Consider the following 26487-nt stretch of genomic DNA (forward strand, 5'->3'; position numbering starts at 1 on the left):
GAAAATACAATGCACATTTCTCTCTAGAAATGATATCAAATTGCATTTTAATGCCTAAACTATCTTAAAATATTGCATTTCCCACCGAAAATAAAAGGAATGTCAACCATTTTTGTTTTTGCAGAAAGAAATTGACAGTCATGTGACGTGGACACAGGCCGATAGAAAAGATAAGGCCAAACCTGCGGATGTGCTCCATTCAATGGGCTTGTTTTGCAACCTCTACAACCCGGGTTAGGGGATTGTACAACTCAATCCATAAGATTTTTATGCATTATGCAATTTCTTTTCATTGAATAGAGGATTCATAGTAGATGGGTGGATACATAATGTTTTTACACTGTTGCTGCCTGATATAATTCAACTGTGCACATGCACGACTCACATCTACGGTTGGTTTAGATTATGCAGAGACAGAGAGCAGCACTGGTTGAGCGAGCTAGAGGGTGAATGACGAGAGGGAGTGGCAGTAGCGAGAACAAACATTTCTTTAATGTTTTAAATCACCACAACTATGAGAGGTTCGTGATCATACAGTCATAACCGTGCAACCAAAATTTTAGCCTGATAGGCCCAGTAGTATGTGAGATTAGTCATGGACACACACACAACCGAACACAATATCCTCAATCTATCTTGTCTCAGTTTATGTAATTGCACCTAGATACCGAACAATATCTAGGCAGGCGAAGTAATGCCTTGTCTGTTTTCCAGCCCTCCAATATCTTCTTCACTATGGACGATGTGGTGAAAGTGGGAGACTTTGGCCTGGTGACGGCCATGGACCAGGAGGAGGATGAGGACGAGCCCGGCGTTCTCACACCCATGCCGGTCCTGACCCGGCACACGGGCCAAGTCGGTACCAAGCTCTACATGAGCCCAGAGCAGGTAAGAATGGTGCATGGGTCCATGTAGGGAAAGCAGGCATGTGACACTCATGGCCCTATCATTGCAACGGCCTGGTGCTGTGAACTGAGATTTATCGTGGCCACACTGATGTGTTATAGAAGAGGTATGTTTAGATTTAGATTAGAAAAAATAAAAGTTGATATCCTGTTTTGTCCCCTTTTTTAGAAATCTGAATAAAAGTGGAGTCATATCATCTTTATTACCTTAAGTGTTATCTGCGCTATAAAGATGAGGATCCAACAGGAAACTGGAAATATGATATTACAGTAAAATGCAAAATCAACGGGTAGTTTGCGAAACCCTTCTCAAAGCCTCTAGTGGAATGAAGCTTTCCTCAAAGATGTGACATGATTATAGTTTACCCGTTGGTATGTTTGGTTCACCGCTGATGTACTGCATATTCTTTGATAAGGAACAATTACACACAGGGAGCCGAACGCTTTCTCCCTGCGGTCATCATTATCTTTTTATTCTTGATTAATTATATTTAATGTGTAAATTAAGTAGAAACAAAATGGTTTATCATTGATCCGTTAGAGTGGAGGTTTTTTTTTTGTTGATAATTACACATGATAATAAAAAAAAACGGAGTAATAAGAAAAAGATTTATCTTCTGTGATTTGTGGGAAAACCAAACTAACCATAAAAGTCAAACCCATATCCGGTAGAGGAACGTTGCGTAATATTTACCTGTGATAGCCGGAGGGGGGTGCACTAACGCTCGATACCGGCTGTTGTTTATCAGATGTTTCTGCCCTGCTTGCCACTTACCCTGGTAGCCGGCCTTTGTCCAGAGATAGGGAAGTGCTGTTTGGAGTTGTGCACTGCGAAAAGCAAATGAAAAACAAGCTTCACATTGTGATTTTTGTCCCTCATTTGGTGGTGTTTTCCTTTTTACCCACCAACAGATGTCTGGGAACTCGTACTCCCACAAAGTGGACATTTACTCTTTGGGCCTGATCATGTTTGAGCTGCTTTTTCCTTTCCGTACCCAGATGGAAAGAGTACGGGTGAGCAAGCAATCACAAATACCCAACCCAAAATGTGCCTTTAAAACGTGTATTTTTTCCCTATTCTGTCATTACCTGTTGTTGTACATGTATTTATTTCTGTCAGTACCCATTTGTGTCTGTGTCTCTGGTTGTTATCCTTTATTTAGTTGTTCTTCTTGAAGGTGTCTTTTATCTCTAATGGGGCAATAATTAATTATTAATTATTATTGTAATTTTAAAAAGTCATTTTCCTTGCAGTAACCCTCATTATCACACACACACACACACACACACACACACACACACACACACACACACACACACACACACACACACACACCCACACACGTCATTGTTTTCTCATGCAGCAATTAGTCAGGAGGCCTTGGACTTGGAAACAAAGGCCTGATTAATTATTACCATTGTTCCACTGAAGGTGTTTACATCCTCTCCTCCACAGACCCTGACGGAGGTGAGAACGCTCCAGTTCCCCGAGGTTTTCACGAAAAACAACGTTCAGGAGGTCAGTGGTGCTCTGCAGCCATCTAGTGGCACGGAGAGGAAGCGCTCTCCAGCCAGAAAAAAAAGTCATTCTGTTGAGAACACACGTGGTGAAAGATAAACAAGGAGGGGAAAATAAATGGAACTGATAAATCTTGATTTTATAATTTAATCCATTATTAAATCGATTTAGGTCAGTCTAAGGTTTTTTTTGTCTTCCATCAGATGACTCCAAACTGATTTGGTGATGTAATTGGATTACTTTGAGTTAGTTTTAAATACCTTAAAATTCCACTGAATATAAAGTTAATCACTGGCAATCAGTTTACTACAGTTAAAATATTTTGCATGGCTACTGTAATCATCATTATCAAGAATTTCCAACTACTATCATAAGGCTTGTAAATTGGGTTTACGTCCCTGCCTTCCACTTGCTTTTATCAGAACAAGCTGCTCCAGACTGCTGCAAAAGTAACTGTAATCTATAAACAGGATTTACCAACTCTCCATCTAATCAGGTTACCATAGTCTCGGGAGATAATCTGTGATTCTCTAGCCCTGTCCAATTTTATTGTGTGTGTGTGTGTGTGTATGTGATAAAAATGGAAAGAGTGTGTAATTTCCTACTTACATTTACATCTTTTATGGTTTATGTTGATTTGTTTGAATTATATGTAAAGTGAATAAATCTAGTTCATAAAGGTGATATTACTCATGCAGATCAAGTCAAGCTTAACCCTTAAATCAGGGTTGTAGTCTCAGTGGGCTTTACATTCACTAAGTGAGAAATAAGTAGATGCTGTAAATGACAAGGAACGACACCCTCTATTCTTGGACTCCTAACTTGGATTTGGAAAAACCCCACAGAAAAAAAGGGTAAAAAATGTGCGAAACCTCCAGAGGTGCATCAGACAAGGGATTCCTCTTTCAGGACAGATAGTTAACACAGGTCAAGTTGATTTGTTGAGCTCATTTGAAAACGACAAATGTTAACCGTAGTGCTGTACAATGTCAAGTGGCAAAGTGCTGTCAATAAATAAGATGGTAGAAATGGAAATAAAACACTGAAGCGGGGACAGGATTATAAATGGCAAACAAATGGCATCTCAGGTAGATTCAGATGAGAGGGAATGTAGATGAGTTTTTAAATGGGATTTGAAAGTTTCAAAGATGGGGGAAGACCTAATAGAAAGAGGTGGTTTGTTACATGGCCTCAGGACACCAATTGCAAAAGCATGATCCTTTTTTCAGTTTTAATGGCGATTGTAGAACAGTGTGGCGGCACAGTGGCACAGTGGTTAACGCGGTCGCCTCACAGCAAGAAGGTCCTAGGTTTGAGCCCCGGGATTGTCCAGCCTTGGAGGTCATCCCAGGTCGTCCTCTGTGTGGAGTTTACATGTTCTCCCCGTGTCTGCGTGGGTTTCCTCCGGGTGCTCCGGTTTCCTCCCACAGTCCAAAGACATTTAGGTCAGGTGAATCAGCCGTACTAAATTGTCCCTAGGTGGCGGCCTGTCCAGGGTGTCGTCCCCCCACCCCCCCGCCTGCCGTCTAATGACTGCTGGGATAGGCTCCAGCATCCCCGCGTCCCTGAGAGCAGGATAAGCGGGTCGGGACAGAAGCATTTGACTGGAGGATCAGAGTGACCCCAGAGGTGGAAAGGGGGCAGACAAAGGAAGTCGGAAATGTATGAAGGGGCCAACCCATACAGTGCTTTAAAAAAAGAAACAATAAAAGTTTCAAATCACATCTTAAACTAACAGAGCCATTGGAGAGATGCCAGCATTAGTGATGCTGGTACCAATCTGTAGTCTAGCAGCAGTGTTTTGGACAAGCTGAAGGCGGGACGGAGATGAATGATTACTAGGAATGCTGTAGGTGTCGAGTGGAAAATGTGGAAATATATACAGAAATAAAACACGAAATGAAAGCACTAAATGTCAACACTAAGACATAACAAAGCTTCCACCCAAAACGTCTCCGTAGATAGAGGGTATTTCTTAAATTCCCAGTTTAACTTGTTGGTTCAGACCTTGTTTATTTTCTCCTTTGCAGTTTGGATGATGTGTTTGATATGATCTATGCGAGCAACTCACAAGTCACATTTTTACGTATTTGATAAATATCTCAGCCAATGAAATCAACCGGTTCTCACTCGTGTGTGTTTGTTTCTGTGTGTAGCTGGCCATGGTACGAAGCATGCTGTCGTGGAGTCCCAGCGAACGTCCCGAGGCAGCCGAGATCACAGAGACTCCCCTCTTCCAGGAGCTGGAGCTGCCTTGCCGACTGGCCCTCAGGCAGCGCTCCCGCACCTACAGCGCCTCGTCCATGGGCCGCCCCACGCGGCAGTCGTCGACCACCTGACCACTAGGGACTACCACAGTGCAAAAATCCCTGACCCACAATCCTCTCCACAACCAACACCCATTCTCATGCCAGTCTCCCCCTCCCCTCCTCCCCCACTGCCTAAGAAAAACAAAACGTAGTCCCCTGCCATCACATGCCAGAAACATACTGCCTCAGCTTGAAATCAAAATCACTTTAAACACCGTGTACAGTAATGACATTATACAGGTATCTGTCTTGGTTTAGCAAGGCCAATTCTCATTCCCTTTTAATGTACTTTACAAATACATGCATACGAATAAGCATGTTTACACACCAGTACGCTGCATTAACATACCAATTACACCCACGCTTATATACAGAAACATACGTTGAGAGTGACGGTCCATTCTGATGCTCACAGCCAGATTCGGCTCAAATGGTATTCACAAGTAATTTTTAGTTCTCGTTTAGTATAACTGTTAAGTGCTGGATAGGTAGGTTGCCCAAATCCAGACAGTTCAGATAATTAGAATAGTGTCAGAAAGGTACACTAAATTGATTTTCAAACGCTTCCCTGTGATCGTCTAAACTTTCTGGTACTCCTACACGGCAAATCCCACCCACCTGGCATTCCAGGTAGACTGAAAGACACCTGAACTGTTTTGCAAATACTTCATGTCCCAAAGTCTGCTCATGACAGCCTGCGTGACGCCCTTTGTTTGCAGCAGTGTTTGCTCATTCACACACATTACACCTCAGGTATCCAAACCAAGAGGACACTCCAAAGGGGCCTTTGACACTTGACCATCCCAACTACTACCAGTGACTAGTGCGAATCACTGCTCCGAGCACTAAGTGGTGTTTAATACCCAATATGCCTGATTTGGGAGACCAAAAAGACCATTTTTTCTTAATCCCATTTTTTCCCCCCCCAAATGACAGAAGGTGATGTATTGCGTACAACAAAGTCTATGAACTTGGTTGGTCAGATTATGATTTGCCTTTAGAACGGGTACCCCAGCCTCCATCTGAATAAATGCTGAGCCACTGGCTCATGTCCTTTTGTGCATGTATTTGATAGGAATCAGAAAGGGTTTATTGTAAGTTTTATTTGTTATGAAAATGCCGGTACTTGGACGCAGTTTATTTGTGTGTGTACATTTACACAGGAAGGCTGACTGCGGTGCTCAAAAACTTCCTCATCACTTCCCCTTTTTGCTTTTTTTGTATATAAATTGAAGCAGAAAGAGGGAAAATAACTGTCTTTATTTCTATGTTGACTCAAAGGCTAAGTTAGTTCAATCCTGTACATAATAATTGCTGCCATTGCTTTGTAAATGGCTTTGTCATAAGGCTGCTGTACAATATTGTGATATATGGCAGAACAAGGAACCAGTGCCCGGATGCCGTAGCTGCATTTTTTTTTATTTTTATGGATCACTGAATGTTTCTGTGTGATCTGTAGTGGCCAACAGTGTGATCACCAGTCCAGACTGGGTCCAAATAGCTGTTACAAATAGCTCTCCGTGTTTGTTTTTAACATACTTAGAATACCAAATGTGCAGCTCTAGTCTCTCTTCTAATTTACCACAAAGGGAAGGCAATGTTCTATTTAAAAGTTATCTTTATATACTGTTCTGTGGCTTAGGAATTACCTGACTCGATACAAACTGCCCCACTGTTACGCACCTCCCATCCGGTGCTCCCAAGTAAAGCAAGACAAAGTTGCATAAAACGGTTATTTGTAAATGCTATTTAACCCAAAGGTGCAATTTTTTCTTTCATTTTTTTATGTTGCCCTCTCTGCTTTTGGGTATGGAACAATCTGCACCTGGACCTGACTGGTACACGTGTTGGTCATGTGATCTGCACAAGCATCGTTTTATTCACCTGGATGTGTTCTGGGAGAATCACATGACCTGTCTAACCACGCGCACACACACCCCTGTTTGTACCGTGCTATAATGATTGTACTGTTCTTTGAATCCTTTTTTCTGATTGAGATAGTTTCGATTATTCTACAGATTTATTTTGATTGACATAAACTTCTGACTGTCATTGACGCCAAAGTCCGATGTTTATCAATCTCCCCGTCAGTCCCTTTGTTCAAACAAACCATTGTAGATTAGTCATTCCTGTTAAAAGGTTGATTGTTAAGCCCCAAAACATCGACCTTCAGTGGTCATAATTTAAAGAAAGGTCAAATGGATGAGTTTCATTCCAAAACACGATGTCCTCCATTCAGGGAAAGGAGGGTTTTGTTATTGTTTTTTTCACTACACATATATGAATTGTTTTAAATTAGTCCTACTCTTTAAGAGCAGTGGGTAACTTCGAGTCCTTTGTTGACAGATCAGTGACCCTTTTACAGACCAGATCCTCTGTTTCAACTTTCTGTGATATTGATCGATGAGTTTCAAAGATTGTCTATTTCCCCCCCTTGAAATTGACTAATTACATTCTGGAATAAAACTCCTCCACCACACACACACACACATGTATTTTACAGACAGGATTTTCTCATAGGAGTTGCAGTGTAGAGTATGGTCCTGTTATCTTTTAATGACTTCAAGCGAGACAGAGGGAAGCACACAAACATACTTATCTGTAAAAATTGCTTTGCCATTCTCGAGTTAAGACTGAACACACCATTATGGGTGATGGTGTGATGGTGCATGATCTCAGTCTCTTTATCCACTGTTGGGTTCTTTCTGTCCTCATGACACCCCCTTGCCTTGCTACCCTTGGTAATGGATAGTTCAGACTTAATCTAAAACTCCCAGTCTCCCAATAACACATTCCCTAATGTGTAGTTGAGTGTGTTCTTTTGTACGAGCCATTCCTGTCCATCATGAACTGTAAATATGTTTCGTTTATTTGTTTGTTTGTTTTTTTGTTTTTTTATTTATGCCGGGATCAATCCATTTTGGGTTGGTGATTTAATGAATGCGCTTCGTGCAATGGAGTGCGTTGGAATATGATGACTTCTTATAAGTCTAAATTTAATAAACAAGTTCTACAACATTTGTACAGTTTTGTGTCCTTGGTGTGCATTCTGTGCAGCGTCTGGGCGGTGGGGTGATTGTGCAGTCTAATTACATTAATAGTGTAACGTGCATGGATAAGAAGACACGCTGGCCGCTGGCTGACGAGTCTGACCCCTTAGTCTAGCGGTTAGCGATGTCTTCTGCGGTGCGGGCGATATGGGTTCGCCTCCCGGCCGCGGCAGTTCCTGTGGTTGCGTTGTCCCCCGAATTCGCTACAGTATTATCTATTGATCTCACAAAGACAGGGACTCGCGTTCTTGTCGACTCTGCAGGACCTCAATCATACAATCAATACACCATGCTATCCAAATACCTTGGATATCCAAGCATGCTAAGAGCTTAGCTTGTTTTTTTAAAAAAAAAATCTAAAATGTCACATGTATCGTTAATAAAACTGAATAAAGTTATAAATGGAGCACTGATAGCCTACGGGTAAATTTGGTATGTTCAAAACCCCCTTTCTCATCGGCAAAACATCGCGGCAAACACTAATTGGAAAAAAAATCGCAGTACAGGATATTGTGTATTATCAGAAAAGATACAAAGTCCAGCGAATTAAAAACCATGCAAACGTTTATACGTAAAAAAAAAATGTTTTCAAGACCCCCCGCGCCTCCGTCTCCAAAACCGTTGCGCATTTCCGGCGACGTCACTTCCGCATGTCAATATGCGGCTCGGTGCGGCGGTGGGAGCCATAACCACCGGGAAAGATGTAAACGGAGTAGCCGGCTGAGACCTGTCACGATAAAGAAAGCGTCACATTAGCACCGGGGACCGCCTGCCTTCCGTTAAGACGGCCAGCGCTCGCCTACGGAGGCGGCGAGTCGGGTTTTACCCTCGAAAGTAACGGAGCGAAACTGCCCCGAGCAGCCATCTTTTTGCGAGAGAATGGACGGGGCGACACGGCGGGCCTGTCGCGGCTTTTGCCGGAGCTCGAGCCGCGGCGTGACGGACAGCGGCTCCCGCGGCTCGATGCTGACGACGGCTCTCCTCCTCTGCGCCGTCGGGCTGCTGTCGGGGCTGCCCGGCTTCGCCGAGGGCAAAGAGTGCGACAAGCCCTGTATGAATGGGCAATGCAACGCCGCGACTGGCAACTGTTTATGCTTCCCAGGTTGGGTCGGGGACCAGTGCCAGCACTGCGGAGGGAGATTCAGGTACAGTGAACACACAAGGACAGAAATAAGATGTGTGTGTGGTTCCCCTTCCCCCCCACTCCTTTTTATTTGCGAACGAGGTTGATCTCGGTCCAATGTCGCTCCGGTTTACTGTGTGCTAAAGCGCCGTCATTGCATAGCCTCTCTAGACGGAGACGCAACGCACATAGCCTCAGGCGATACGGGACCGTCCGCTACTACACGAAGGCCGCCACGGGGGGGGGGGGAATCAAAGCTGTAGTCCCCCCCCCCCTCGTCCAAATTCTACCCCATATGAACTGGGGCGATGACGCGTCTGTGTCCAGCGTGCGAAGGGTCTCGCTGACCAAATGTGGGCTTCGCTCTCGTGCTGCCGCCCGTTAACCATATCGGCGTCATCCAGCTTGCTTGGGACGCCGCGGTCATTCACCTGTCGTCTAACGTATGGGCCGAGGACCGGAAGATCGATAGTACCGAGTCAAGGTAACTACGACCAGGAAAAGGGGGTTGGGCTGGCTTATGTGATGAGCTCGGCGCGCTGACACCCCTTAGATTTGGTGATCACATCTGAAGCAGCAGTTGTTCCCCACTTGAAAGTGTGTTTTTGCCAGGGCACACCTCTCACCCAGCAGCTGGACAAGCCGGTATTGTCCTGCATGTATGGACAGAAGGTTGGCGTTGTTGGGACGTGACGGCAGCTGGGAGTGTGGACAGTGCTCTCTCTCTCAGAAGGGCCTTTTGTGGAGTGAAGGGTGTAGGTTGACTTAACTGCTGTCGCCCAACCCCGCTACGGTAGAATCTGGATATGCTTATTGATGGACAGCGGGGCTGAAACTCGCATCTCGTGCTTGTGACAAACATCCGTTTACACACATGCGCCCCCCCAATGCAATTTAGAGTTGAGGCCTCTTGATGTGTTGTGGGACAGTTTCAAAGAAAATCCAATGCGGTGGCAGGTAAGGGTCCACGTGATAACCCTGGGAATGCACATGCTATCGTGCACCTCCCCATCCCTGTAACATCGAGGCCTGGTTTCTACGTAGGTGCTAAGCTTGGTTTGGTGCTAGCACGAGGAATGTACTTTGCACCTGTGTACTGATAATTGGAAAATGCACTTGGAATTGCTTGGCCTATAATTCCTCTTTCTCATTTGAGATTTGTTTGGTTTTTGCCGAGGAGTTTTTTGTAGACCTCTTCATCCTGGGGTTACTGTAAAAGTATATTCAGTTGTAGAGCAAGATATTTGAATAGGATCTGTGATGACCATCCACTTCCCTCCTAGATGCACACAAAGGTATTCCTATACGAATATGCATTTAATTAAAATGGGCAAAATTCATCAGGCAGAATTCCTCATCCCTTGTTATTCAGATTTGGCCATACTTTACAGTCTCTCCTTCATTCATGAGTCATCTTTGCTCCCAAAGGGAAATATAATATTTCAGCCTTCTCTCTATTTTTGTTGTGTGTTGGCAATCTGATCTTGCTTGTTCCACAAATATAATAAGTCTGCACATTTTGTGTACAGAAGTCTAGGGTGGTTAATGCACCCTACACGCAGGCCTGAGCTGGTTTTTAAAGGGCATTTTTTTATTTATTCAACACTATCTCATACTGTGTCAGCTCAGTGCTGGCCTTCCTGCCAGCCTGATCATAAAGCAGAGCAGTGGGGCGGCATGTAGGGAGGCCTGCAGCGTTATGCAGCATCACAAATGGCCCGTGGTCAAAGACAGGGAGGCAGGATCTACTCCCTTCTGAGGCCCATTAGCACAGCTAATTACTGACCTCATCTCTCAAGGTGGGCTGCGGGCTGGAGCTCTTTCTTGACCCCGTGACTAACAGAATGGCAGGATTAAATGCTTTGGATGAAATGGATCGTCTTAAATGTGGTGGTGGGGGGGGGGACGAACGTAAGGCACTCCAGAATCAGCTGAAAGAATATTTTTATTGCAGTGAGGGTTTCCTGCCAGGTGTAAGCCAAACACTGGTGAGTTTTGGCTGTGGCTGGTAAGTTGATCTGTTCTACCAGGCCCTTTAGTAAGCAACAGACAGGTAGGCCATATCTCTTCATAAAGTCTGTTCAGCTCATTATACAGTCAAAATGTCTAGTGGTACTTTTAGTTTCTTTCCTTTGTGGGTTTTTTTTTTTGTGATGGGAAAAGCCCAGCTAGCTTTCATACTATTACGTGTACAATCTATGTTACTGTTGGCTGTCTGCAGGATTGTCTGGTGAAGTGGTCCTTGAGTGGTCATCTGGGCCTGTCCCTCATTCTAAACCTCACTAATAACGTGGCTGGGTATTAGCCTTTAATGTTTATAGGCTTAAACCCCAAGTCTTCTGCAGCATACTACATTATCACTGCCCCCGGAGAGGTCCCGCTTAACCCACTCTGTTAAGTTAATTGTCATAAATTGGATGCTAAACTTGCCACTCTCATCCAAGTTTTCTCTGAAATCAGGGTGGTGTTGTTCTGTCCTACGGTCAAAGGGGGCAATAGTTGTTTTTAGATCTTCTGGTCTGAGGCCCTGTTTAGCATACAGACAATGCCACTATACAAGGCTGGTTGAATGCTGGTAAGGGCAGCTCTCTGTAGCAGCGTGGTACACTGCCAAGGGGTGCCAAGATGGAATCCCAGCTACCGTTAAAGCCAAAGGAGCTCCACATACCACAACGTCAACAAGGCGAAAAGGGGAGGGGAGATAGCCAAAAAATAGTTATATTTTATGTTTTTACCTAGGTCATCTTAAGCTTAAGCATCATGACATGTGTCACCCAAAGTGCCTCACAGTTCCATAAAAGCATGCATTGATAGTACAGGTGGCCCAAATGGACTCGCACTCCTCAGCCTGGCAGTGTTGGCGCCATTCTCCCGGCTTTACAGAATGAGCTGTATCCTGCTGGATTCAAGACCCTTCATTTTGTGCAAAAAGCATCTCTGCCAGAAACGGTCGGTTGATATTTACACCACTTACGCCTTTATGGGAAAAGCTGTTTGTGGTCGCCTAATAGAACTCAGTGGTGACTGTTGGTCATAGTTCTGATCAGTTTTGCCGTACGACCCAACTAATATCTCACACGGGCACTTGGATCATCTTGCTGCCACAACAGCAAGTTATGTCTGCTGGCACAAATTGCCCCATGTTGTTTTTGTGCAAGATGAAGTTGTTGCTCAGACCAGTTTGTTTTTAGTGGGACGGGGACATGTTCCAATTTGCTTTCCAGATGAATGGTGTTGTGAATAAATACTCTGTCTGAAGCCATTTATCAGGGCCGTTGTCAGCCTCCACAACCCGCCACCTTTTCTTTTCTCTGTCACCAACCTTAGCTCCCATAATTCTATCTCGCAGTTAGTCTTTAATGCCGTGCCAGGTAATGAGGTGAGTGACAGCTCCTCTCATCCTTGTTGGCCATTTATGCCAAAGGCCATGCAGTGTGTCACTGCCACCAGTTAATGGCTCCATTTTCTGATGTACTTGAACGAGGATGGGGGATGATCCGCATCCGCCGCTTTTTTTACGATGCTGGTCGGCAACAGTTAAGTTTTGACTGTGGCTGATATGTTTATCTGCCCTGCCGTCCACCGTGGGTTCAGGACACAGACCATTATTTCAAGTTTCTGTCCCATTCAAACAACGAAGCCAACTTGTTTAAATGCGCAGTTGGTGATTGGGTAACCAGCAACACCTTGGTACCCATAATCTCAGTTCGAAACACTCTACAGGAGGGAGCGTCTGGGTAGTGCTATTGCATTACCTACCAACACGGGGATCGCCGGTTCGAATCCCCGTGTTACCTCTGGCTTGGTCGGGCGTCCCTACAGACACAGTTGGCCATGTCTGTGGATGGGAAGCCGGATGTGGGTATGTGTTCTGGTCGTTGCACTAGCGCCTCCTCTGGTCAGTCGGGTTGCCTGTTCGGAGCGGGGGGGACTGGGGGGAATAGCGTGATCCTCCCACGCGCTACGTCCCCCTGGTGAAACTCCTCACTGTCAGGTGAAAAGAAGCGGCTGGCGACTCCACATGTATGGGAGGAGGCATGTGGTAGTCTGCAGCCCTCCCCGGATCGGAAGAGGGGGTGGAGCAGACACCGGGATGGCTCGGAAGAGTGGGGTAATTGGCCGGATACAACTAGGGAGAGAAAAAAAAACACTACCGCAATAAGGCTTCTATGTGATGGTTATTTGTGTGTTGTGTCTGATAACTTTTTCTCCAAAATAGAAGGAATTAGAAAGTGGCAAGTCATTTTCCATCCATCCATCCATTATCTTAACCGCTTATCCTGCTCTCAGGGTCGCGGGGATGCCGGAGCCTATTCCAGCAGTCACTGGGCAGCAGGGCGCCTGCACAGCAACTGAAAATACATTGGTTAGAATTGTTCACTCCTGCCTTTGTTGCCCGTGTACAAAGCAATAATTAACCGGGGGAATAAACAAGCAAATTTGATGACCTAGGCTTAAATTGATCACACCCTAGTTTACAACCAATTACTGCATGTGAAGTCAGTGAATACTCCTGATCCACAGCCTCCCTGCAGAAACATTCAACCTGGAGGTGCCACTTCTTTTTCTTTTCTTTCCATCCCTTTACCAGCTGACACAGGGTGGGAGAGAGTTGAGGGATTTTCAGTCACAGAGAGATGCTGGGGTTGTTCAAGTTGAAAGAAGAGAGACAGTGAGGAGTGAAAGCATAAAAAAATGTAAAAAAAAACACACACAGAATAAGCGAGGTTGTCATCTTATCAGTGGACTTTGTCTGTAGCTGCCACTGTGGACATGCTTCAGCTACGCAGCCTGGGCTAATCTAGTAGTGGGCATGTTGGTGCCACAGTCCCCCTTCACAGTTGTTAAAAGGAAACTTGTGATTATATGTCAAGTGATCTTTAGTGTGCTCGACATCTTGGCGCGGCCATATTAAAGTGGGGGGGCAGGGGGTTGCAGCATTTTTGTGGTCAGCAGTCCCAGGAAATGCCATTTGGTAAGGAGTTCAGACAGTTGACGCAAATGCCTTTGCAGGATCATGAGTGTGTCCGTCTCCCCCCCCCCCTTTTTTTTTTCTCCCCAATTATACTTGGCCAATTACCCTGCTGTTCTGAGCCCTGTCTTGTTTTAGTACGTCTGGCCGTCCTTTACCCACGAGGCGGCTGAGTGAATGTCAGCACCATGCTTTGGCCATCAAGCTACACCGCATCGTGGCGTCCTCTGTCGAGTTTGGCGTCTCCACAAGCAGCCGTCCTTGACGGTCTAACCCGGGTCAAACGTGCCTCCCTGAGCAGAGCGTGTGCGCCGCGGACACTCTTGCTTTCCGTGTGGGCGCCGGTGTTAACGGGTTAGCGCAGCCGCGCAGCTCAGGCGCAGCTCAGGTCATGCTGCAGCGATGCAGCTCGGGAGGATAGACATGACGTCTGTTTTTCTCTGCGTGAGCCGCGCGGTCCAGCAAAAACAGACAGTGGAAATGGTCTGTTGATAGTCATACTGACATCATAATGCAACGTTACATTACATAACGGACACCTTTCACTATAGCTTCAATGTCTGTATCTGCAGAATGTCACAGACAGGAGAAAATGTAAATTTTTTTAACCATTTTAGCAGTGGCATGTTAGGACAACATGGTGGCATGGTGGTGCAGTGGCTAGAGTGGTCGCTTGACAGCTAGAAGGTCCTGGGTTCGAGCCCCAGGGTAGTCCAACCTTTGGGGTCGTCCCAGGTTGTCCCGTGTGTGGAGTTTGCATGTTCTCCCCGTGTCTGTGTGGGTTTCCTCCGGGTGCTCCGGTTTCCTCTCACAGTTCAAAAACATGTAGGTCAGGTGGATCGGCCGTACTAAATTGCCCCTAGGTGTAAATGTGTGTGTGTGTGTGTGTGTTTCGGCCCTGTGATGGTCTGGTGGCCTGTCCAGGGTGTCTCCCCACCTGCCGCCCAATGACTGCTGGGATAGGCTCCAGCATCCCCGTGACCCTGAGAGCAGGATAAGCGGGTCGGGATAATGGATGGATGGATGTTAGGATAAAGTGGAGGCTACATGTGAACTACATAGTCATAGCAGAAACCCTGTGTAGGCTGTAATTATGTTAAGAAGTGAAACTTGTGATTATTGCCGGCCTTCATCAGAGGCAGACTCAGTGTAAAAAGATACAGGGCTGGCAGTAGCAGCGCCGCAGCAGCACTGTTGTCTGTGTGGACAGGAGGCAGTTCAGCGAAGGCAGCCGTCACACACAGGTAAGTGGTGTGGACCGGGGCTAAATAAGCTGATGGGGTCCCCCCCCCCCCCCGCCGGCACGATATTTACTCACTGTCTGGACTTCTGTTTTCCTTTGCAGTCTGTCACCAATCAGCGCTCTTGTCTTGAAATATTGTGTTTGCTTTGCTCCTGACCTGTACCTCGCTGCCATTTGCAGAGCGCTTGGCACTGTGGGCCTGAAACGTGTTTGGGTGGAACGGAGCAGTTTTTTTGGACGCTGCTGGTTGTAGCATTAAGCCAACAGATAGAGAAGAGTGGACCCTTGACCAGACCGGCTGGAGTAAAAAAAAAAAAGAGGGAAAAAAAAAGCAGTTGAGGAAATTAATAAGTGCTCTTCCTGAACCCTGATAATGACTTGTGTCATGCCCTTCCTACCAGCTGCTCCGTGTCCAGCAGTTCAATACCCTGAGTTTTTTACAGTGCAGCTCTCAGGTGTGAATGTGTGGGAAGCAGTGGGGTTCTTTTGGCTTGATGGGTAAATAAAATATTGGAAGATAAAAACCACCCAAAGGTTTTATGATAGTGTTGAATGAACTTTTATTCCCCCATTTTTCCCCCAATTATATCCGGCCAATTACGCCACTTTTCCCGAGCTGTCCCGGTCGCTGCTCCACCCCCTCTGCTGATCCGGGCAGGGCTGCAGACTACCACATGTCTCCTCCGATACATGTGGATTCACGAGCCGCTTCTTTTCACCTGACAGTGAGGAGTTTCACCAGCCAGGGGGATGTAGCGTGTGGGAGGATCATGCTACCCCCCTCAGTTTCCCCTCCCCCCCGAACAGGCGCCCCCGACTGACCAGAGGAGGCACCAGTGCGGCGACCAGGACACATACCCACATCCGACTCCCCACCCACAGACACGGCCAATTGTGTCTGTAGGGACGCCCGACCAAGCCGGAGGTAACACGAGGATTCGAGCCGGCGATCGCTGTGTCGGTAGGCAACGGAATAGACAGCTATGCTACCCGGACGCCCTGAATGAAACATTTTTGATAATGGCGGCTGCTGGCTTCCGCTTTGCGTTCTGCTGTCAAATCGTCAGATCCTAAACATCCTCAACTTGAGAAGGAGATTGTATGCCTCCTCATGTTCCCCTCCATCTGTATGCACTTAAAGCAGTTTCCTATTGTGATGCACTGTGGTGATGTGTCAGTACTGAATGTTACGTTTTGTTAAAAAAAAAATTTAATTTAACACTTTAAATGCTCTATTGTTAATGTCAAACATGAACCTTTTTGAACCAAGTTAGAGGGTTCTCTGTACATTTCACACCATTAATTCTCCATCCATCCATCCATCCATTATCCAAGCCGCTTATCCCAACTGGGGTCGCGGGAAGCTGGAGCCTATCCCAGCGGTCATTGGGCAGCAGGCGGGGAGACACCCTGTACAGGCTGCCAGTCCATCACAGGGGCGACAAACACACACACACACATACACACACACATACACACACACACACACACACACACACACACACACACACACACACACACACACACACACACTCACACCTAGGGACAATTTAGTACGGCTGATTCACCTGACCTACATGTCTTTGGACTATGGAAGGAAACCAGAGCACCTGGAGGAAACCCACGCAGACACGGGGAGAACATGCAAACTCCACACAGGATGACCTGGGGGCGACCCCCGAGGTTGGACTACCCTGGGGCTCGAACCCAGGACCTTCTTGCTGTGAGGCGACCACGCTAACCACTGCACCACCGTGCTGCCCACCATTAGTTCTCCAAGAATCTTTTCCATACATAAGCAATGTTGGTATTGTAACTGAAATATCCGTAATTGAATCGATATCAAACAGAATTGGGACCTTTTGAATCCAATCCGAAAATCGGTGCCGATACCCAGCTGTATTTAAAATGTTATTTCTATACCGTGTTTGAATGAAACATTACCCCGACCGCTCAGATTTCACCTGTTTGTGCTCTTGGTGTCCGTGTCATGCTGCTATTTCAACTTCAAACGTCCCCTGTCGGTGGTGCGGGGGTCTCCTTGCCACTGTTAAACAGTTATCAAGGAAACTGACTGCAGGAAGCCCAGACCGAGAGGCGTTTTTCAACAAGCGATTGCCGAGTCTCCCGTCCTCCGAGGGATCCCTGTTTGTGTGTTTGCTTTGAGAGCTGAGAGTCCCCGTGGTACCCGGCTGTGCTCGGTTCGTACATCCTGTAATGATCTGTTAGTGTGCTCGTTGGCTGACCGCTGGGACCGGCCAGCTGAGGAGCAGCCAGATGGAGTTGCTTTTTAAAATGCTTGCTGTAGAGACAGCCTTTTAGTCAGCAGAATATTCTGGAAGGCCATGTGCCTCATGTTTGTCTGTTTATGTGATGATAAAAAAGTGTTAACTCAGGGCTGAGAAGTAGCTGAGGTCATATGACTTAGCTCTTATGAGACCTAGCTCATTTGTAGATTTCTGTAACATGCGTTGTTAATTTTGAGGAAAAGTTGTGGTGAATACCATGGAAATATAGGAATTCCTGTCTGTAAAAAGTGTCAGTATTTTCGTCAAATAAGGACTTAAGGTATGGGGGCACGGTGGTGCAGTGGTTGCCTCACAGCAAGAAGGTCCTGGGTTTGAACCCCGGGGTTGTCCAACCTTGGGGGGGGGGGGGTCATCCCAGGTTGTCCTCTGTGTGGAGTTTGCATGTTCTCCCTGTCTCTGTGGTGGGTTTTCTCCGAGTGCTCTGGTTTCCCCCCACCATCAGAAAGACATGCATGTTAGGGTCAATACTCCTGTGTGTGCCCCCAAGCAAGGCTATGGAAAGAAGAACTGGAGGTGTTCCCCGGGTGCTGCACGGCGGCTGCCCACTGCTCCTAGCTACACAGCTAGAATGGGTTAAATGCAGAGAAAGAATTGCCCCACGGGGATCAATAGAGTATATCAAAATCCAAAAAAAAAAAAAAAACATTTACAGACCATACTTTAAAATGGGTCTTGAAAGTATGGAAAATAATGAAACTTCTCATTTGACCAGACAAAATGACACCAGGGCACTCATGAATATGACTTGCAGGCTCAGAGCTGAAGAAATAGCCGCAGAGCGTTGGTGTGGTGTCATCATTTTTGGCTTTTGTAGTTGTTGTTAACTTCACAACACCCTCAGCCTTGGACGTTGAGCCACCCAGCCACAACAGCTGAGGCCACTGGCCTACATGGGGTGGGTCAGATTAGTCTTAAACAGAACAAGAAGCTGCACTACACTAGGGTTGAGGGGAAAAAAAACCTGATTCACTTAAGTATCACAATTCTTTCTTTTACTTTTTTTAGCCAATTTTTTTTTTATTCCTGAATTGGGAGTCAGGGTAGGACAGTTTTCAAGTACAATTTCATATAATAATAATAATAATAATAAATCTTATATAGTGCTTTTCATGTGAAGGGTGTTGATTTAAAGGCTCTTATTTGTGCTGGTTGGAGTTTTCAGGGTCTGTGTTCATCATGGCCCAACATTTTAATTTATTATTTTGTTATGGCACGAGCGTGATGTGTAGGAATCGCTAAATGTAGCAATTAAAGTATTTCATTTACCGCTTTTATATGCAGTATAGCTGACATAAAACTCAGAACGACTGACTGACATGTGATGTACGTTGTTTTTTTGGAAGTATGACTCCACATATACAGTCTCCAAAGTGTGCAATTAAACTTTTATCCACGGTGCGAAAAAAAAGCAAACAAAATTCACAGTAAATCATAAAATGGAATTATACTTAAGAATCCCAATACATATCGAGTCGGCACCCGAGCATCGTGATAGTATCGAATCGCGAGATAAGCATATCATCCCAGCCCTGCTGTACACTTGTAGGCAATTACCTTTTTTTTCTTCATTCTTTGATATGTTGGACAAATTAAGAAACAAAAGCTTTACCAAAAAAGTATTATAATGCGAAACTATTATTGATTTTTTTTTTTTACTTTATTGAATATAAGACAGGCGGCACAGTGGCGCAGTGGTTAGCATGGTTGCCTCACAGCAAAAAGGTCCAGGGTTCGAGCCCCGGGGTAGTCCAACCTTGGGGGGCCATCTCGGGTTGTCCTCTGTGTGGAGTTTGCATGTTCTCCCCATGTCTGCGTGGGTTTCCTCCCACAGTCCGAAGACATGCATGTCAGGTGAATTAGCCGTACTAAATTGTCCCTAGGTATGAATGTATGTGTGTGTGTGGGCCCTGTGTGATGGCCTGGCGGCCTGTCTAGGGTGTCCTCCCGCCTTCCGTCCAATGACTGCCAGGATAAGTTCCGGCATTCCCGCAACCCTGAGACCAGGATAAGCAGTTCGGATAATGGATGGATGAATATAAGACTCAGCTGCATTAAAGCTTTGCATTTGTGACTTGTTGAACCTGTTTCGCCGTGGATGCCCCTGAGTAGCGTTGGCATATGCTTCCCCTCCGCATTTGTCTGCAGTCTTGAGTCTGAAGCAGAGCTGAGCGAGACTGTTTTGGATCAAAACTTCTACAGGGTTTGTAGCAAAGTTGTTGCATCCTGGGACCAGGCTGGATAGTGATACAACCACTGACTGCACATAAGTATCCCTTGTGTAATTCACTCCCCTTCTGCTGCTGTGTCATCAAACTGGGGTTTATCAGGCAGTAGCAGAGGCCCAGGCACTATACTGCTCTAGTATAGTGTTTGTGGATGATATCGTCCTGGGGCAATATTTTACTGCAAGGCTTAAACATTCTCCACCCCTTAACTGTTTTAATTGTCACTTACTCAACCAGCAGGTTTCACAAAGTGTCACCCAACACATGAAGAGTTATTGTTTACCTCCGCTCTAACCAGCCTGTTGGCCATCTATGCTGGATGTCCATTTGAAGGGTTGTGTTTCCAAACACTATATAGATATTTTGGAAAACCTGATGCCTGGCAGCCTGCCCAGGGTGTCTCCCCGCCTGCTGCCCAGTGACTGCTGGGATAGGCTGCAGCATCCCCATGACCCTGAGAGCAGGATAAGCGGTTCGGATAATGGCTGGATGGATGGATTTGACAGTTATCGGCGGTATTTGAAACACAAGAATAATTACACCCTCATCCAGTCAGTACCGCGGAAGCACAGTTTGTGAGTCAGCTGATCTTGAGTAAATATACCATGATGCGGGCACCCCCAGTGGCTCAACCGATAGAGCGCGTACCACATAAGGCCGAGTCTGTAACTGCAGTGGCCTGGGTTCGAATCCGGCCCGGGCCTTTTGCTGCATGTCATCCTCTATCTCTTCCCCTGTCTTTCCTGTCTCTTTCTACTATCGCTATCTAATAAATGTGGACAATGCCAAAAAAAAATCTTAAAAAAAAAAGAATGCCATGATGGATTGTACTTTATGTCAGCATTCAGGTGTTTTTCAATGTAGTAGGACCAACAACACATACCCCCAACCCCAACAATGAGTTATTTTTGGTTTGTTTGGACAGCATTGTTATTAATGGTTGTTACCACTGTCTTCAAACTGAAAAGAAAACATAAATGAATAAAACATAGGATTAAAATTATATTCTTTTTTAAATGGCAATCACATCATTATGGACATTTCAACCAGTAAAATCAAAGATGTGTCATCTGTGCTGATGAATCATAAAATGCAGCTAGTTGTGTTTTTGTGGCAACTTAATTCTTGGCACAACATCGTGGCAATTGGTCAGTCTTACTTGTTTTTTTTTTTTTTCCTGGGTTCTGGATCTTGTTTGTGCAATACTGTTCTCAGAAGCTTTCAGACAATACAGATGAAACAGGAGCCGTTGCCTAGCAACCTTAATGCCAGTCTTTACTCTGAGCTCCAAGACTTTGGTGATGCTGGGATGACTTGGCTGTGTCACATCTGGTTGCATCACTTTCCCGTTTGTAATGAGGTCCTCAAAAAGTCTGAACACTTGGAAAAACTGTTCCAATCATAATGATATAAACACACAAACTTTCCCCAATGCAATTTAAGTTTACTATTTTATATCTTAAGTTTTAGAGGATTATTTTGTTCTACCTTGACAAACCATCTTGTCTTGGTACAACTTGATGATACTCGCCCAGATACCCTGTACACTCACCCCTTTTCAGTTATTATCGACGTCTCATTTAATGAAGAAGTGAAAATGATCCATTATTTCCTGTCTTAACCCCCCCCCTCCTCTTTCCTACCTCAGGTTGACGGGGCCCTCTGGATATCTGACCGACGGGCCAGGGAACTACAAGTACAAGACCAAATGCACCTGGCTCATCGAGGGACAGTAAGTTGTTCTGCAGAACACGGCGCACATCTCCAAGGGTACACGGGTTCAGATGAGATTTTGGCCCAAAACTGTACTCTTTCAAAACCCATCTTGTGTGAGGTTTTTCCCAAGTGTGCTGACTCGGAATATTTGGCTTTGACTGTAGCCAAGTTCCTCAATTGGCTCGATAGCTTGTTGAGCGCATAACATCCCAAATTGCACAGAATGAGAGTAATGCTGGGAGCATCACGATACACAACAGTTTTTACAAATCACTTAAAATTGTTTACTGCTCTCACTGTATTATTCTTTTGTGTCGAACCCAAAAAGCGATTTTGCAGAATAGGATGCCCCTTTTAATCTATTAGGAATGCCGGCTGCCCAGTGACTGCTGGGATAGGCTCCAGCATCCCCGCGACCCTGAGAGCAGGATAAGTGGTTTGGATAACGAACGAATGAATGAATGCGGCCCAGATGTGTTCTTAGCAGTCTACTCTGTTATTAGAGGGAGAGGATCCGGGTGGGGGAGGTATCGAAAAATGGACGGACAAATTGAATTGCAAAGTAACTGTGTGAGCAAAGCAACATCCATCCCTTATTGCCGGCGTTCTGCTGACTGAGGACAACAGAGTATTGATTTAGAAGGGGGAAAAATTACTTTCCTTTCCAACCGCAAGTTTACCCAAACCTAACGCACAGCACTTCATTGCATTCTGCATCCAGCCAAAACTTTCATCCGAGGGGAAACGCCATGGGCAAACAGGCGGTGGGTTTCAGTGGGTCTTACTCAAGACTTGCTGAAAGAGACATGCAACCATTGGAGGGACTGAGCCTTTGGTTGTTAAGAGAGAGGTGCTTCTAACTGCAATGCTGCCCCCTCGCCCACCACCACCCTAAACCCCCCAAAATGATGCAATGACAAACACAGATTATGCATCAAAATGGCAAAAAATTGTTAAAAGGAAATCAAATCCAATTTAATAAGTGCCAGTGTGCATCTGCTTTGAAACTTAAAAAGCTGTGTCAGCAGTTAAGTGTGTTTGGATCCATTTGGAATAGCCCAATTCAGTCCACCCAGGAGAGAGGGTGAAAGGGAGATGCAGAGAGATAATTGTGGTTGTAAATTGGACTAAGCGCCTGACTGTCTCCCAGTTGTGCAGTCTCGCTCTCTCTCTCTGTCTCCTTCCACCACGTGCTCTTTTTCATCAACACGTGACTTCATGTATCTATGGCCTCACATATTCATACCTTAAGATGCTCCATGCAACAAGTCTTCTTCCTGTTGGCCAATGGTTGACTCACCTGGTGCCGGTGCAGTTAGGAGGCGGACTTATTATGTGTCTTAGGTTAGGCACTTGACACGGACACCTTCCCATACGATCAGTATTTGCTTGTTATGCACTTAATTGATTGCAGAAACATAAAATTGTGATACTTTTGTTTACTATACAAATAAACTTGACTTGACAATGAATTGTGAAGCCCTAATTTCCACACCCTTGTCTTGCCGTCCAGCCCAGTTCTTGGAATTATCCGGTCACAGTTTAACCCTTAGGCTACAGCCATTCGGTAATTTGTAAATTACTCGGGGGTGGGGGTGGGGGCAGGGGGAATTTAGGAAAGCCACTTTTTGCAGACAAAAGAGAAAATAAAATGGGGGAGGGCACATACCACGCCCTAAGTAGACAACAAAACAAGCCTTTTTTTCTTGCGAAACAACTCGGGGAAATTTCATTTGGCAGAGTTCACCAAATTTAGAAGGGTGTGAGACAGTTCAATTCATGGTCAAGATCCTCATGTTTGTGCGCAACTAAAAGCTGATGAAGTAAGCTAGTGTTCCCGGTTTTGTTGTTCGGTGACCCTCCACTGTACAAACAATGGGCTATTGGTTCATTTCAGTTAATTTGGTTTCCACGGTTATTTATATAAGGTACAGTAATTTGTTCTCTTGGGGTTTTTTAAGAATGCGTGACCGAAACACAGAGGACATAAATCAGGGTGCCAGACTAAAATTTCACACTGGTGGCACTGGTGCCACCAAGTCTCTCAGATGGTAGCACCAGTGCCCAATTTGGTACCGCTTCTGTTTTTTGTTTATTGTCCTAGAAATGTTTTAATTATTCCTTTACAATCAGACATATATATATATGTATATATGGAGAAATTAGGAGAGAGACTTTATATGAAATAAAGGCTTGCACAACTTTAATGTCTCACATTTTAAGTTGGTTGTGGCTGTAGCAAACTTTGTGTTGCCAGCACTGGAAATATCACACTGTGCACAGTGCATTTCCTTCTTTTCTTTATTGAACCTCAACCATGGAAATTCAACGAGCTGACTGACACGGTTCCAGCTAGCGGCGACCAACGACATCACAGACGTTACGCGATTAGTCAGCTGACCAACGACGTCGCTTCGCGTCGTGAACACGGAAGTGGGTGTTTCCCTGTTGGCCGTCAATCAGCGCAGCGGTTCACCCGCTAACGAATGTAATGTCTACCTACAGTAATATATTGTAGCGAATTCAGGGTGCAGCTGGGAACCGCCGCAGCCAGGATGCGAACCCGGGTCTTCCGCACCACGGGCGACTACGTTAGCCAGACGACTAAAAGGTTCGACCCGTTAGCCAAGGGCTAGCGAGTCTACACATCCGTGGTCGTTACAGTATTGCTGCTCGTGGATACTACTGAAACTTCTCATTGCAAACAAGTCGTAATGGTGTAATGTATAGCAGCTGAATTAACTTAGAGGAGGTGAGAATGGGTAGGTAAACTTCCTCCTACTCCTTTTCGAACATGTAAAGAACAATCCGATGCATATGGAGGTTTGTCCATCACTTCAGATTATTGGCAATGGGTTATCTGTATGTTGTATGCTGCTTGTTTACATGTTCGAAATAAATCATCATTCATTAAGTCCAATCCCCAGACACCAGCGCTAATATCCACACGCAGTTGGAGTGAAAATAACTGGCGTCTTCAGACACTTGTTGGTAACTGAAGCATAATTTATGAGGAGTGTCACGCCCAGACTTTCCAGTGACCATGGCAGCAGCGATTGTAACCAGGTAATTACTTCATATAAAAATAAACTGGTGCAATTTAACTGTAAAAATAATCAGGATGTGAAAGCTGCCGTCAAGGCCAGCCGCTGTTTGCGGAACCGATGTCAAAACAGCCGTATTGTAAACGTAGTCGCGTGCCAAGCCATAGTCTAGATTTTAATCTAGTCTTGCTTTTAGTAGCATTTTCCGGCTCGCCGGTCTCCCCGTCTCTCGCCTTGTGCCTCATCCGCATCATCTGCTGTAACATTACTGGGCACAGTGCTTGGTAGGAAGCACGACTGGTACGTGACATCGCCACTCGCTGCTGTCGTCCACGTTAGTTTCAGTGTTTGCTCTCGGTAGCCTACCTGCCATAATTAATGGGCAAAAGTAAACGTTGCAACTCGGATGGGCGGGGGTATGGCCCGGGGGAGTTGTCCGTAGTTGCCTCGTTACCATTTTGACAGTGACTAGATGTGTTGTGGGCGGCGCGGTCGTCTCACAGCAAGAAGGTCCTGGGTTCGAGCCCCGGGGTAGTCAAAACTCGGGGGTCGTCCCGGGTCGTCCTCTGGGTGGAGTTTGCATGTTCTCCCTGTGTCTGCGTGGGTTTCCTCCCACAGTCCAAAGATGTGTGTGTGTGTGTGTGTGTGTGATGGTCTGGCGGCCTGTCGAGGGTGTCTCCCCGCCTGCTGCCCAGTGACTGTTGGGTTAGGCTCCAGCATCCTCGCGACCCTGAGAGCAGGATAAGCGGTTCGGATAATGGATGGATGGATGGGTGTATTGCAAACGGGCGTTAAGACACAATCAGACCAGAACAGTTTCAATCAGACAGCGAAAAAATATTTTTTTCCTCAAGGTCCATTAATTGTGCAGTCAAACCGGTGCTACCTTTGGGGGAAAAAAATCACTCCGGCTTTAAAAAAAAAAAAAACGGTCGCATTTGTCGCAGTCTGGAACCCTGCATAAATATTGGTGAATATGAGCAGAAGATATAAAAAAAGAAAAAAAAAGAAGGGGCCTATTCAAACATTCATATACTCAGAAGTTCTTGTTTGCAGTAACCATTGGTGTGCCCTATTTTCTAACAGCTATTCAATTAATTAATCATCAGACTTAATTCACAAAGCACATTTCTTACATAAGCGCAATACATTTTACACGAGAAAAGTAAAAAAAATAAAATATATATATAGTTACATACACACATAGGTTAAGATTAGGGTCTTTTTTTGGGTGCTGATGGGCAGCATTGGGGTAGGATGCAGACCCTGAGCCGTCCCAGTTGCTGCTCCACGCCCTCTGCCGATCGGGGGGGGGGGGGGGCTGCAGACTACCACATGCCTCCTCCGATACACGTGGAGTCGCCAGCTGCTTCTTTTCACCTGACAGGGAGGAGTTTCGCCAGGGGGACGTAGGATCACACTCTTCCCCCCCAGTTCCCTCTCCCCCCTGAACAGACGCCCCCTGACTGACCAGAGGAGGCGCTAGTGCAGCGACCAGGACACATACCCACATCCGGTTTCCCACCCGCAGACATGGCCAATTATGTCTGTAGGGATGCGCGACCAAGCCGTAGGTACACAGGGATTTGAACTCTCGATCCCCATGTTGGTAGGCAATGGAATAGATTGCCACGTCACCCGAATGCCCCACATTGTTTTTGTTAAAATGGAAAACACTTTCAGAAGCAAAGCCTTTCTTGAATTGAAAGTGAGCTGAATCATGGTTGTTTTGCCATAAGTCCATGATAGATGTTAACAAAACAGACACTTGCTGATGTGGAAAAGTTGGAGAATATCACCAACTCTTGTATGTTAATCATGAATCATATTTAAAATCTAATATGAAGACTGTCGCCAACAGCAGTGCCTTTTAGTACGTGTCAGGGATGATCAACAGTATAAACAGGAATGAAGATGGATTCTGAATAAGATTAAATTGAAATATTTCTGAATGATAATAAACATTCTCCATTTAGCTCTACATCAATATGTTAAGTAGGAATGCACGATATTGGATTTTTGCCGATATCCGATATGCCGATATTTTCCAACTCATTTTGGTCGATTGCCGA

At 45.6% G+C, this 26487-nt stretch overlaps 2 protein-coding genes across 4 annotated transcripts in view; both read left to right on the forward strand.

Annotated features, from left to right (window-relative positions):
• eif2ak3 (eukaryotic translation initiation factor 2-alpha kinase 3) overlaps positions 1-7218 on the forward strand; it is a 59306-nt gene extending 52088 nt beyond the window's left edge. Inside the window, exons 15-18 of the mRNA XM_056295850.1 lie at positions 715-888; positions 1818-1919; positions 2362-2424; positions 4581-7218. Of these exons, the coding sequence (XP_056151825.1) occupies positions 715-888; positions 1818-1919; positions 2362-2424; positions 4581-4763 (522 nt within the window). The 3' untranslated portion in view covers positions 4764-7218. The remainder of the gene's footprint in view (positions 1-714; positions 889-1817; positions 1920-2361; positions 2425-4580) is intronic.
• Positions 7219-8440: 1222 nt separating this feature from the next.
• atrn (attractin) overlaps positions 8441-26487 on the forward strand; it is a 224120-nt gene continuing 206073 nt past the window's right edge. For all 3 annotated transcript variants that reach the window (XM_056295270.1, XM_056295271.1, XM_056295272.1), the window contains exons 1-2: positions 8441-8928; positions 21304-21387. In XM_056295270.1, the coding sequence (XP_056151245.1) occupies positions 8663-8928; positions 21304-21387 (350 nt within the window). In that variant the 5' untranslated portion in view covers positions 8441-8662. The remainder of the gene's footprint in view (positions 8929-21303; positions 21388-26487) is intronic.

Source organism: Lampris incognitus, chromosome 16, assembly GCF_029633865.1.
Source record: "Lampris incognitus isolate fLamInc1 chromosome 16, fLamInc1.hap2, whole genome shotgun sequence".
Classification (NCBI taxonomy): domain Eukaryota; kingdom Metazoa; phylum Chordata; class Actinopteri; order Lampriformes; family Lampridae; genus Lampris; species Lampris incognitus.